This window comes from Abrus precatorius, unplaced genomic scaffold (assembly GCF_003935025.1).
Source record: "Abrus precatorius isolate BTA unplaced genomic scaffold, Abrus_2018 Scaffold8, whole genome shotgun sequence".
Classification (NCBI taxonomy): domain Eukaryota; kingdom Viridiplantae; phylum Streptophyta; class Magnoliopsida; order Fabales; family Fabaceae; genus Abrus; species Abrus precatorius.
Window position 1 is genome coordinate 8,980,827 of NW_020874428.1, and position 14,955 is coordinate 8,995,781.

Genomic DNA, 14,955 nt, shown 5'->3' on the forward strand with positions numbered 1-14,955 from the left:
GGCGGAGGTACAACTGCGAGATTCCGGCGACCTGTGTTCCGTCATAGAATTGGCGCAAAAGATGGAGGAGAAGAATAGAGTGTTGGGCCTCACTTATGGGTCAAATAAAAGAGCTGGTGGGTCAACGAGTCTAAAGCCAAATTGGGCCTTAAGAGGAGGAGCCCAAGAAGTGAGTAAGACGAATTGGGCTGGGAAAAATGAACCCAACCCGTCTGCAATGTTTAAGACCCAAGTTCGCCTACCTAACGAGAATCGGGTTGAGATCCAAAGCAACCGCAATAACACACTAGACTTATTTGCATCGAGTTCAAACCGAAGAGGGTTAGGGTTCAAGTGGCTGACTAAAGAGGAAGAAAATGATAAGAGGAGGAGAGGGCTTTGCTTCCGCTGCGACGAGCAGTTCACTCCCGGACATGTGTGTCGCAACAAGCAGCTTCATGTGGTCTTGCTGGGAGAGGACGAGGTGGTCCAAGCTGAAGATTCCGGTGAGGAAAATGACGAAGAGGAGATGAATCTGCAGCTGAACGCGAGCAGCATTGCAGGAATGACTTCCAAAAATTCTCTGAAGCTGTGGGGCACAATTTCGGGTAAGAAAGTGATAGTCATGGTTGATTCTGGCCTCCCATAATTTCTTGTCGTCGGGACTAGTAGAGGAGTTGAAAATACAAACGGAGGCTACAAGGGGATATTTTGTTGAGGTAGGAGATGTTCAGAGGTTGGGAAGTCACACAATGTGCAGGGGCGTTGTACTAGAACTGCCAAACCTTCAAGTAATCCAAGATTTTTTTTCTATTTGATTTGGTGGGGGTAGACATGATTTTGGGGTACGAATGGCTTAAAAGTCTAGGGAAGTTCAATACTGACTTGTGGCAACACTTGATTGAGGTGCAGAAGGATGGAAGGATCATTGAGATCAAGGGGGATGTGGGGTTGTCCCGAACCGTGGCCTCACTCAAGGCTATAAGAAAGGAGTTGAGGGGTGAATTGGGCATGATGACCGTGGGCTGCACTGAAAAGCTTACTCCATTTCTAGATACCACACTTGCGGCTTTGAGGGAGTTATTAAGAGAGTTTGGAGACTTATTCAAGGAAGGAACTTCTCTTCCACCAGAGAGGGAGTACAACCATGCCATAGTCTTGAAGGAAGGAGCTACCATCCCTAATATTTGGCCCTATCGACACCCGCATCATCACAAAAAGGAGATTGAAAAATTTGTAAAGGACATGCTTGTAGCAGGGATGATTAGGCTAAGCACCAGCCCCTACTCTAGTCCTCTTATTCTAGTAAAAAAGAAAGATGGAAGCTAGCGTTTTTGCGTGGACTATCGCGCTCTCAATAGCATCACCATTCCAAATAAATTTCCAATTCCTGTTATTGAGGAGCTTTTGGATGAGCTGGGAAGGGCAGCAATTTTTTCCAAGCTCGACTTGAAATCTGGATACCACCAGATACGTATGAGACCTGAAGACATCCCCAAGACTGCATTCCGGACACATGAGGGGTACTATGAGTATGTGGTCATGTCTTTTGGACTAACCAATGCTCTCTCTACCTTCCAAGCACTGATGAATCAGGTTTTTAAACTCGTAAATTTGTGTTGGTGTTTTTTCATGACATTCTAGTGTATAGCGCAGATTATGCATCACACATTAGTCTCCTGCGCCTAGTTCTTCAACAACTGAGAAGCCAGGAGTTGTGGGTCAACGGCAAGAAGTGCAGTTTTGGAGAATCAAAGTTAGAATATCTGAGGCATATAATTTCCTCCGCTGGAATCTCAGCTGACCCTACAAAAATCTCTGCTGTGAGACAGTGGCCAAAACCTAAAGACCTTCGGAGTTTGAGGGGTTTCTTGGGTTTGACAGGGTATTACCGGCGTTTTGTACGAAATTATGGAATTATTGCTAAACCCCTAACGCAATTGCTGAAGAAAAATAATTTCAAATGGTCAGAGGAAGCACAAGCAGCATTTAAGGAGCTCAAGCAGGAAATTGAGGTGTTGCCAACCTTAGCAATGCCAAACTTTGACTTACCATTCATGGTCGAAACTGATGCTTCAGGATATGGATTAGGGGCGGTTTTAATGCAACAAGGCAGACCATTGGCCTTTATTAGTCAAGCTCTCTCGGACCGAAACAAGGTGAAATCGATTTATGAACGTGAATAAATGGCGATTGTTTTTGCTGTTCAGAAGTGGCGACAATATTTGCTGGGCCATCATTTTATCATTCGGACTGACCAAAAAAGTCTGAAATTCCTGTTAGAGCAACGAGTATTGGAGGGGAAGCAACGGAAGTGGGTAACTAAATTAATGGGACTGAATTTTGAAATTCAGTATAGGCCTGGATTGGAGAACAAGGTGGCAGATGCATTGTCCTAAGTGATGAATTATAGTGCCATATCTATGGTCACCAATTCTGACTTAGTAGAACTGACTGAAGAGGTTCTGGGAGATGAGCTTTTAAGGGGGATCATGCAACAGGTGGTAACACACCCTGGTTCTCACCCACACTACTCAGTGTCTCAAGGCTGCTTGTGGTATAAGCAGAGATTGGTCCTGCCTAAGGGATCTGCCAGGATTCCCCTATTGCTGATGGAATTTCATGCATCACCTTGAAGTGGCCATTAGGGAGTGACAAGAACTTAGAAGCAGTTGGCTATGATTTTCTATTGGACTGGGATGAAACAAGACGTGGAGAGGTTTATGGCTAATTGTCAAGTGTGTCAACAGAATAAACACGAAACCTTGAAGCCAGTCGGGCTCCTTTAGCCTCTACCAATTCCGGTGCATGTGTGGGAAGACATCTCAATGGATTTCATTGACGGATTACCGAAAGCAAAGGTAGCAAACAGCATTATGGTAGTAGTGGACAGATTAAGCAAATATGCCCACTTCATTCCCCTACTCAATCAAGGAGGTAGCAGCGATGTTTGTGAAAGAAATTGTGCGATTACATGGATTGCCCAGTTCCATAGTTTCAGATCAAGACAATTTTTATTAGTTCATTCTGGAAAGAGCTATTTCGTCTCTCAGGCACAAGGCTGAAATTCAGTTCTGCTTACCATCCTCAAACGGATGGCCAAACCGAAGTGACCAACTGCACTATTGAGGCATATTTGAGGTGTTTTGTGAATGACTACCCTCATCAATGGGTGAAATGGCTACCGTGAGGGGAGTTTTGGTTTAATCCATCATTCAATGCTTCCATTTAGATGACCCCCTTTTCAAAGCACTGTATGGCCGTGATCCTCGCATGGTTATTCCCTACTGTCGAGACAGCATTGTTGTTGCTGAGCTAGATCAGTTGCTCCAGCTCCGGGATAATATCATAGGGGAGCTCAAGCAACAATTGATTAAAGCACAAATGAGAATGAAGGAGCAGGCGAATAAAAAGCGACAGGAAGTGGAATTCCAGATTGGGGATATGGTATATTTGAAGGCCCGCCCATATAAACTGAAAACGCTAGCCAAGAGGATCAATGAAAAATTAAGTCCCAGATTTTATGGCCCTTTCCGAGTAGAAGAAAAGATAGGAGCTGTTGCGTATAAACTGCTGCTGCCGGAATCATCCCGTTTGCACCCCATCTTTCATGTATCACAGCTTAAGAGGACCCCCCCTACCAGCCAAGCTAGCCAAACATTACCGCCATTTTTAACAGAGGAATTGGAGCTACAGGTTGAGCCTGAAGAAGTGCTAGATACTAGGAAATTAGTGAATGGATGCTGGAAGCTTTTGATTAAATGGCGGAATTTACCTAAGGAAGATAGTACTTGGGAGGAATTTGAATTGCTGCAGGCCATATTTCCACATTTCAACCTTGAGGACAAGGTTCCTCTCAATGGAGGGGGGCTTGTTGGGTCTAAGCCAAATGGACCCCCGTTAAAGACATATCAAAGGAGGGGTAAAAAGGGAAAGTTGAGCAAGGAGGCCGTTAGGCCAGATACTAACAGCCTAACAAATTAGCATACGTGGAAGGAAAGAGGGAGGAGAGAGGCAGCTGAGGAGAGGGGATATATGGAGGCTGGACAGAGGGCAGAGGCAGGTATTATCAAGGAGGTTATTCAGGGTGGCTGCTGTCATAGGAGGAATCTCATTCTCTAGCAGCTAGTTTCCTTTCTGCTATCTATTTCTATTTGTTTGTACTACTAGGGTTATTCCCTGCATTTGTTCTTTAAATTCTATAGTACAATCAGTTCCTATCAATTTTACAATTTGATTTATGATTTTACAATCTTTACTTCTCTTAATGATTTGAAGTAAAATCCTGATATTAACTCCCTTGCATATATACACATAACATGTGCTTATAGCAAAGATGATTCTTTCCATCTGAACATAAGTTAATTTCACATCAAAATGACAGGATCATATAATGCATCTATAGTTACTATCAGAGTTTAAAATGACACTCCTATCATTGGTGATGGGTCAATGTCCCAATTAAAAACCATAGCATGCCATACACAACATATTAAATAAAGTATATATGGAGCAACTGATTTCCTCGACAATTCCCACTTACAATATTTAGCACAAAGCAGTAAAATTTGAAGAAACTCAAAAACAAAACAAGAGGACATGAAACAAGCAACTTCAAATATATAATTTGAGTCATAGAAGTCAATCGTGCTGGAGTGGGGTAAAGCGGCTCCCTGCTGCGATTCAAAGCTTGTCACATCATGGTATGAGTAGCTGTCATGACAGCGCAAATTGCAACCGCAAACAAGCTGCTATATTGTGCAGGACAAAAATTCATGCTTGCCCTCCCTTTCTAAAAGTTAGAACACTTCTAAGGGAGGCAATCGTCAGGATTTTTAACCCCCACCCCCCCTTACAATTTTGTTTCTGTGCCGCATTGCTCAAAGCCTCAAAATCAAACCCTAGGTGTTCCGCCCTCCATCTTCAACAAATTCTCCTAGCATGCACTTTGCGGCAGCCAATGTTGTTTTCCATGTGAGTCACCATTTCCAGCAAAGTCCAGTCGTCATCTTCATCTCCGGCGAAACCAACTGATTTTCGATGTGACCCATCCACATATTTTTTATGTGACCCATCCACATTAGCGGCTGTTTTCTGGCACTGTTCACTATAGCTAAGTTCCATATATTTTCCAGCAATACCCAGACATTTTCTGGCAAGACCATCTGGGTTAGAGCGTTTTTCCAGTGAGAGACCACTGTATTTTCTGTTTTCCTTCTCTATTTTGTTTTTCTTTGTTCTTTTCTGTTTTTCTTCTCTGAACCCTACCGACCCCTCCAAATTATGTATAGGTCATAATTAGTGTATTAATTTTTTTTTTCAGCATATATATGTAGCTTAATCTATATTAGGTGTATTCAAATCTTCAGAATAGCTGTCATCTCACTATCTACAATCCCACTAGTGTTTTTGGGGTGGGTTGCCCTGCGCCACTATCCAGGAGTGACCACTATTATTTGAGTACAAAATGATGACTATCATTCAGAAAATTGAAAGTTACCTGGTATAGAGGACGCCAATAATCAGAAAGAAGTAAATCCTTTTCAAAGACAAGAATTACAATTTCCAGAGAAACCTGCACTGCATTCTCTAAAAGCTGCCCATATAGTTGACTACTGCGTTCAGCAATAACAGAATTCACCCCTGGCAGAAGAATACTCATTATGTTCCGAAAGGCTGTCTTTCCACTCATGAAATCCTGAAATGACCAAATTTTTTAATAAGCGTAACAAGTATACTTAAACAATGAAAACTAGAATACTATACATAAAAGTCATCAATGCATCAATTGACGGGAATTTTTTATTGAAAAAGATAAAACTCATAATAGCATAATAAATTTGTATAGCTGATAGTTGCTTAATAAGCATAACTGCACAAGCACTGATCTATAAATATCACGATGCCATTGCTATGAGATTTATTATAACAAACAGTTTACAAATTCAAAAACATGGAAGATAAACATTAGTGTTGAGATATTCACATTAGATATTACCCAGTCAATATACAGTTTTGAATTTGTACTCCTAAATCATTTCCTAGTTTCCGTATGTAGTTTATCCTAATCCTAAACTTAATAGATTCATCTTGTTGGCAATGTATATAAATATTGTACAGATCATGTAATGCAATAAACAATTCTAATTATTCTAATTCAAGTATACATTTATGCATAAGAAATAACACATGCTACTTAGTACACCTGAACAACAATACTACAAGTCACATACTTTGAGCAACTCTATAACTGGGAGCTGTGTCTGAAGTGGTAATGATTCTTTAGTTGTTGAAAGTCGTGACTGATCAACTACACCCTCGTAGTCCTCATCCTTGATGTCATACATGCTTAGCACCCTGCAAATTTAAGTTCATGAAATAACATTCTTGATTTACAACACGCATCTCATACCAGAGCTGGCCCATTGTTTTGAATAGAGATCAGTATCAATCAATTTAATTATAAAAAGTCCCGTTAGTCTCTCAATGCCATTCAGATAAATGCTAATAGAACGAAACGGAAAAAATCAAGCAATACAATAATCAGGATGAACTATATCAAAGACAACAGAAGCATATAGCCAATTTATTCTCAAATCACAGAAACAGAACCACTCACATGTGAAAATGTTTAAGGCAGGCACCAACCAACTGCCATTTTTCACAGGGATCTGCATAGGCTCTCTGAGGAAATGGCCCAAAAACATGATCATAGATGAACCTAAAGATTCCAATAAATCTGGAAAATAATTGAGAATTTTAGACATCAGAGCACTCGCAAAGCATGAATTAAAAAAAATCAGCAAAATTTTGAAATAACAGTACCTTTGCCCTCTATCAGACAAATCTCTTTCTTCTGCAATAAGAGCATTTATCAAATTAAGGAAAGATATAGTTGAAGGATATTGCTCTCTCCTTGCTTCAATTTCGTTCAATTCAAATTGCATATCATAAACCTGTTGGAATTACAAGTTCACAAGGACATGAGAGAGAGTAAATTAATGTGAAGAAAAAAGGCAGACAGCAAAAGGGGAGAAAAAAGGAAGAAGCAAATAAATAAAATAAGAGAGCTTACATGAAAGATAAATCAAAATTTAAAAGGGAGGATTAACCCTATTTGTTAACAGTGTTTGTTTTGGTAGTATATAGATCAATTTTTAATGTCCTTTATTAATAGTTTGCACTGATGTAATAAAAATCAAGATTCTACGAAGAATCAAAAGGAGAGAAACGCATAAACCACAATGTTATCAAATGGCGGATGGCAAATAGCCAAAAAACTGCCATAAAGTTATGGCGGATGTCATGGCAGTTTATGGTGGAAACATGGTGGTTATTAAAATTATATATACAGAATAAAACCAAGAGGGGAAAACGGTTTGAGGGGGAAAAAAAAAGAATGTCAAGAAAAGCTGAAATAAAGTGGTTTAGACAATAAATATAAGTATGTAAGTCAAGGAAATAAACAATTTAAGCCTCTAACTCAATGTCTTTAAAGTAACAAAACATTGAAAACCAAATAAAATTAAAACTGAATGAGGAGAGATCTAGACAAAATAAATAAATCAATCAATCAAAAACGAACAAAATAGCTGGAAACTAAAACAAAGAAAAAGATGAGAAGAAAAAAAAAAGGACAATGAGAGGACAACAACTTGGCAAAAAATAGCAACATAAAGAGAAAAACAGAGCACTTAGCAGATAAGACAAGGGTCAACAAACAGTGGTTTTCCAGAAACACTAAAAACTGGCCAGAAAACACCAGGAGCTCACCGGAAAGCCACTGGAGAGCAGTGGGTTGATGGGTAGCGGAAGACTATAAAGGTAAGAGAAAAGGTGCAAAAATGCGAGGCCCAATTGGTTTTTTTAAACCCATTTGAAGCCATTTTAGTTTTGACCCAAAATACCCCCCATAAATGGTTCTGCAATGTTAAAAATTTAGGACATTTTTGGGTCAATGAAAAAGCAACTTCCACTACTACAGTGTCTGCGATGGCCACAACAATGAAACGCAACACAAACCTAGGTTTTAGGATTTTTCTTTTCACAGATCACTCTGGACCAAGTCAAGTCAGAGGCCCAGTTCACTTCTTTCCTCAAAATCCGACATTTTCCACCATGGTCACTAGGCACAAAAAGGCCGCCGTGGCCAGCCATCCAAAATCTGGCATTTTTTGCCATGGTTATGGCAGTTTGGGCAAAAACCACCACTCACATCCATGGCAGCCATCATTTGACAACACTAATATACCGTAAGATTATGACACGGAACATAAGATCCTAATTAGGTCTTAAAATATAAAATTATATTTGATTAATATATGCATATAAAATACCATAAATAAACAAAGTAACCTTAAAATCATAGTAGTCAATCTCGGATAGCAGCACGGAGCGGCCAACCTAAAAAATGCTATAGCGGGAATAGTGGTAGCAGGATGACCGCTATTCTGAAGTTTTAATACACACATACATGCTGAAAAATATAAAATTAATATACAAATTTGGAACAAAAAAAAGGAAAACTCAAATTAGAGAAGGAAATAAATAACAAAAGGCAAAGGGTGCAGGAGCAGCCATTGCTTCTACTTGAAGCTTTGAAATTTGAAACAGAACAAAGTAGGGGAATCAAAAGAGAGAAAGAAATAGAAAAAACAGAGAGAAAAGAGAAGAAATGAAAGGAGAAATGAGAGGAGAGCTGAGGAGAGAGTTGAAAGGTGAGTTGAGGGGCTAGGGTCTGCAAGAGGGAGGGAGAAGATTCAGAAAATAAAAGGGGGCTGAAATCCCAATATTACCCCCCTTAAAAGCCCCAAATGTTAAAAAAACAAAGGACAAATTCAAATTTTTTAAAGAGAACAGTATAGCGGCCGCTACAGCTGCGATTTCTGGCCGCTATTCGCGACGCTATAGGGTTGCCATAGCGGAACTGCGCTGCTCCGCTCCGCTATGCCGCGATAGCGGCCGCTATTGATAACTATGCTTAAAATCATAAAAAACATTTAAATAAAATTTAATTAGACTTAGAATTATATGTCGCAACCCACAAAAATTATAAATATATAAAAAGATGCAATTTTATTTATTTACTTGTTTTGTATTGGTCACACAGCCCATCCCACACCTTGCAAAATGAAGATGAATTGCCAACCCAAAAAAAGTAGGAGCAGGAAACTTGCAACTTCAAAAAAATAAGAAAAAAACAAAGATGCAGAATCAAAAACAGAACCGAGTCAAATACAAGTGAGAACAGACAGAGAGGGGCGGTTATTCAAACAACTTGATATAATGTTGACAAAAAAACAAAACAAGAATGAAGATGAAACTAGTAACAATCACCACCCAGCACCCAATAACAAGACGAACTCAGCTATAGCAACCAAGACAGTTGCAAGTTCAACATGCAGGTACAGCAGCAACCAGCATTGTCACCAGCATTAGAGGAGGTTGCTGACATTGAGGGATTGGTGTTTTGAGAATGGAGTGCAAACTGAGAAACTTGAAAGCATGTTTTAGGGTTCTATTCTCCGAAGTTCACCCCAAATGGGTCGTGGCTCAAGCAAAACAAAATGGATTTTTGAGGCACAGTGGGATCGACCATTACTGGCAATTTCACAGACCAACTCGACCTTGATCCCACCATTTCATGATCTTGCATGCCAGTCAGCATGCTCAGGCCACTGAAGATCATTGAGTCACACAATCTTACGATCTGACTCACCATTTTAATTACCATGGTTGTAGACTAGTATTACTGTGCTAATCAAAATGTAAAAGGTAAAGAAATAGTATTTAAAAAAATTCTAGCTTTTCAATATCCACATAAACTTTAAGGCCCACTTGGGCATGACAAATTGAAGAAAGGCCTAGTTTCTAGCTTTTCAATATTCTTCATATAGCATAAAGAGGTTTAAAATTTGAATCAGTCACCATAATGCATTAGGTTACATATAGCACTGCTTTTGCAGATCCAGTGGTAACATTATTTATGAAACATAATCTACATATTTAAGTAAAAAAGTTTCTCAGGTATACAAAATGAAATAGAAAACATGCACTATGCAGTGCAAGTGCAGGAAAAATATAAGAATCAACACTAGTAGTTTGAGGACTGCAACAGATATCCCCTGGAAGGAAATATGAACAATCAAGATAATTGCATCCATCAACTTACATATTTACAATTTTACAGTGTTGGTATCACACTAATAGGGAGCATTTGGTTTCAGAAAATATTATCAATTTTCATTTTCTGAAAATAGTTTTATTTTCATTATTTTAAAATTTAAAAACATGTTTGTTTTATTGTCCTGTTTCCTATTTTTAGAAAATGAAAACAATGAAAATGTCTTCAATTTAGCTATTATTAATAATTTCAAAAAAATTTCCTACAATAATATATTTATATGTTCATAGAACTAATAACCATCACACACCACCATTATCCTCCAACACAGAATTGCATGTCCCTCACCATTGTGAACCTGACCAACCACGATAATCTCAAACCACCTGACTAAACTGCCATCAACATAACACCCCACCACTCATCAGAAACACCTCTTCAACACTAGAAAATGTAACACCAAGCACCAGTATCTTCCCCCCACCACAAAACTGAACACCACCCCTTCTGCATCACCAAGAACCTAAAACCACTCACCCATCTCTAAAGTAAAAGGAGGCAAAATCCCAAGATTGACCCCTTGAAAAACCTTCAATTAGTTCAAAAAAGGGTAAAACAGGCTTTATGCACACAGACAGGATAGGATCTGGATGGTTGCAATTTAGCGCAAAAGCATCCACGAGTCAGCCACATTGCCTTCAACACAAAGTCTGATGCTATGGGCATCAAGGGAGTGGCCAGGGGACTGCTTCTGCAACAACACTATTGTGCCACTATCGTGCATGATTAACAACTATGGTTAGGCTCTTGTTTGTCTCTGGTGATTGTCTCCCTAACAACCAAGCACATACCTCATGAAAAGAAAAAAGGGAAGATGACTATAACATATAAGATTTAAGAATAGGAAGGATAGAAAATGTCACTAAGAAGGAAGTTAAAATTGGGATTTTATGTTAAATTGGAAAGGGGAGGGAAAATCATAAATTGTAACTTGAATCTTAAGATTTTACAAAATTCATATAAGTGCAAATAATAATAAAGCATAAATTGGTGTTTGCGGGGGGGGGGGCGCCCTTAAATCACAAAAAACACTTGGATAAACTTTCATTCATAAATCATAATCCTTATTCCACAGAAAAGTCATGCATAAGCCATAAAGTACTGAAAAAACTTAATAACTCAAAAGACATCAATTTTTCTGACAAGTTAGAGGACATAAAACTTAAACACCCAAACCAAATAGTTAATAGTAGTATTCTGATTCTAGATGTCTAGTCTAGAAAATGTGCCACATTATAATCATAAGGGAAATCACACAATTTTATTGATTTTACAATTTGAATCATGATTTCAATACAATTTCACCACCATGTGTGATTTGAATCACTAAGGCCCTCCAAAACTGTCAAAGCCCACAATTTTACTATTCAACTCTTGACATAAAGCAAAGCCTGTTTCACCATGTGGTCAAGATTTGGGAGTTCCATCCCATTCTTCATAAATAAAACATTCCACAACACATTGTGCTTTGGAAGGGTTTTTTCTACAGTCTGCAGTTCAAGCTCAAAATTTTAACATGGGACGGTGTTTTAGAGATACAAAGTACAAGTCATTCAGCCTGCACCTTACAGCTTAAGCTTCTGGTAGTGTTGATTCTGTACAGTTTTGATGGAAATAGTTTCTAAGGTGGTGAAAAGTAATGACTTATTCATCAGACAGATATACCCACCTGTGTTCCCATAGATTGTGGACTGTTCTGGACATCAGGCCCAACAACTACTGGCAGATCATATTGATCAAGATAGGTCCATATGCTATCCTTCAGTACTGGAGACACATGAATAAATGTGGCTATTGCATTCCTTAGAGCACCCTATATTAACAAGTAATCTTGTTTAGTAAAGAAGAGTACACACTAACACTTCTACTGGAACTCCTAGCTCTCAACAAAATTAAGAAACTAATTATACTTCTAACCTAGCAAGAACACTGTGATACAGCCCACATACCTTAAGATAAGGGGGTACATTTTCATAACTAAGAAGCTTGAACAGTGGTTCAATATCAGGAAACCAGGTTTTCCTTTCTATCATGTTCCCATTTTCCACAACCTGTATATACAATAAATGCACAGTAAAAACATCATTCCTTTCAATTGGATAAAAACTGAAAAGGTGAAATCTTATACAACAATGAAATATTAGACTGTGCATCAAGTTTATTAAACCAAGAACTTCTTATTGAACATCTCCCTGTCATCACACCGAACATAACAAATCACCTTTTATCTTAGCAATGGCAAGTCTATAGGTGAAAAATTACAAGAAATTCAATACAAGCTGACATAATAAGAAGTAAAATTGAACCTTCATTAGCACATTTAAGTATGCCACAAGTGCTTTGGCATCCCCCTCCTGAATTTCAGGTAACATTGCTCCAGCAGTTTGAAGAGACTGTTTGAATTTCTCATCATAAATAGTTAAGCATTCAAATAATGTGCTCCACCCAATTGAGCGGAATGCTTTACCTTGCAGCAACTCATAAACCTTTGATGCACCTTCTTGACTACAAGCCTAAAAAGAAGCATCCCAAAATGCTATAGTATAAGAGAAGGTACAGAGCATGATTAAGTTATCACATTGAAGATGATCATAAATTTCCTATCCTTACCAAGGTGCTCAGCATATTCAAGAATGCCACAAGTGTTTGGAAATTTGTATGGTCCTCTCCAGCAAAATTTACAAATGTCCACAACACATCATTGCCTGACAAGAGCTCTGGTTCTTTCTGATAACTTATGACAAGAGTAAAGGTCATGATCACAAGCAAAAGCCTTAAAAACCAAGCACATTACACTTTAATGTGATTTAAAGACTTAAAAAACACCAATGCATACAAAACACTACCAACCCACATAGCTTTTACAGAATTATTTTTTCAAAACAGAAAATATATAGAATTTGCATAAATATTTGGAACCAGGATCATTTAATAGCAGCAAAAACTCAATAACTGGCGTCAACAATCTGAATCTTTTGATCTATTCAAAACTTGAACTGATTACTTAATATAAAAATAGAATTTTTTTTCTTATATTTAATTGCCATTTGGTCAAGCTGACCTGATATATTTTGCTCACAAAGTCCAAGATTGAATTAAATGGCAAAAGGCCCATTTCAGTGCCACGTAGAGAACTTGAGCTACTTTCCTTTGCAAAATCATGTGATCCAACAACTCGGTATGGACTAAGCACACTCATAATTCGTTCTTTAGATTCTTTTATCTGCAGAAAGTATATGCATAAACATAAGTACAAAACAAAATATTTTTAATACAGGGGATGTACCAGTGTAATATATATATATATATATTACAATAACTATCCAAATGGTTTTTGCCATAAGTATTTCTAGTTACACCAATTTGGAATAAATTGAATGTAATTGAAAGAACTAAGCTTTACTATAAGAATAGAAATTAATATTTAATAATGATTTGCAACAAAAAGATCAACCTTAAGGTGCAAGTTAACAAAAAATTCATAATAAAAATTAGAATCAAAGTCAAACAGCTACCATTAAACTAATGCATTCTAAAGCCAAAAATGGATTGAAAGGCGAGCTTTTGGGAATTGCATTTCATTGTCCATATATGAAACCATGTACAAAAATGAGGAATAACCAAAAGAAGAATGATGAAAAAACACTTTTCAAATATCAATTTCCATTTATTTTGAATGAAACAAAAATGCAGCTGAAACCTAGCCATATATATATATATATATATGAAGGTACAGAGAACAGGGGAAAAAGAAATATAGAAGTTAGAGATAACACAACCAATCATCATGATTCATGATATCTTAGACAATAATCTGGTGATTCATCTGCTATACTCCGTCCAGTCTCAAATATAAGCAAGTTGTTCTCACATTTAATGTTCTTTATTTTATTTAAAAATAAATAAGCTTAATATACTCTTCGTGATATTTATTGCACAGAAAAACAAATTACTTAAAGATGATTTAACTTTTTTATTAGCACTAAATGACATTAGTTAATGGTTTAAATTCCTATTTTAAATCCCAATGCCAAATGTGCAAAATAATTTATGGTAAGAGACTTAAATTTTGAGAATTTGTTCAAATTAAATTTTCTTTTTCCATTTTGAAAGTAGTATGAAATTAATGATATCATATCTTGACCTTGAGAATAAAAAAGTCATTAAAAATAAAACTTGAATTAAGGATGCTTTAGGAATAATTTCATTAAATAGTGTGGAATTAATTAACATTTGCTTATATTTGAGACTGAAAGGAGTATAAGAGATAAGAGGCTAAATAGAGTAATTAAAAAAGTTTGACAACCAAAACCAAATCCTAGTCAGACTTGTGCATTCAATTATCCAAATCAGCTGTTTATGTGATACGTAAGGGAAAAATCAATTAACCTTGTCTCTTGCAAGAGGGTTAGATAAGAAGCATGTAATCAGCTTGTGCAGATAAGCATTGTACATATAGATCATATCTTCGTCTTCAGTCTGTAAGACAAGAAGCAGCTGTCTCAACAGTATACGAATAAAGTATAGTCATGAAAAGCTACAGTAAATAAGTAATTACAAAAGCTCTGCTACAAGTGATATTGCACATTCAAATCAAGATGACTGACATGCACAGAATTATTTGTAATCCGAGACAATAATCCCATCCAACACAACTTTCCAAAGTGGGATCTACCCCCCCCCCCAACAAAAAAAAAAGCAAGATCAGAATGAGTAGTTAGTAAAACTAATTTGGATAATGTAAATGATTAGCACATAGCAGGTTAATTTTCGTAACACTTTAAAACTAGAAT

The 14,955-nt window shown here is 37.4% G+C and overlaps 1 protein-coding gene across 1 annotated transcript in view; it reads right to left on the bottom strand.

Moving 5' to 3' along the window:
- The window catches only part of LOC113845890 (nuclear pore complex protein NUP205), a 45,637-nt gene that overhangs the window by 19,056 nt on the left and 11,626 nt on the right, over positions 1-14,955 (bottom strand). Inside the window, exons 10-19 of the mRNA XM_027473569.1 lie at positions 14,552-14,641; positions 13,224-13,385; positions 12,773-12,889; positions 12,469-12,675; positions 12,112-12,213; positions 11,832-11,975; positions 6,805-6,935; positions 6,599-6,718; positions 6,213-6,336; positions 5,480-5,677 (exon numbers count right to left, since the gene is read on the bottom strand). Coding sequence (XP_027329370.1) covers positions 5,480-5,677; positions 6,213-6,336; positions 6,599-6,718; positions 6,805-6,935; positions 11,832-11,975; positions 12,112-12,213; positions 12,469-12,675; positions 12,773-12,889; positions 13,224-13,385; positions 14,552-14,641 — 1,395 coding nt within the window. The remainder of the gene's footprint in view (positions 1-5,479; positions 5,678-6,212; positions 6,337-6,598; positions 6,719-6,804; positions 6,936-11,831; positions 11,976-12,111; positions 12,214-12,468; positions 12,676-12,772; positions 12,890-13,223; positions 13,386-14,551; positions 14,642-14,955) is intronic.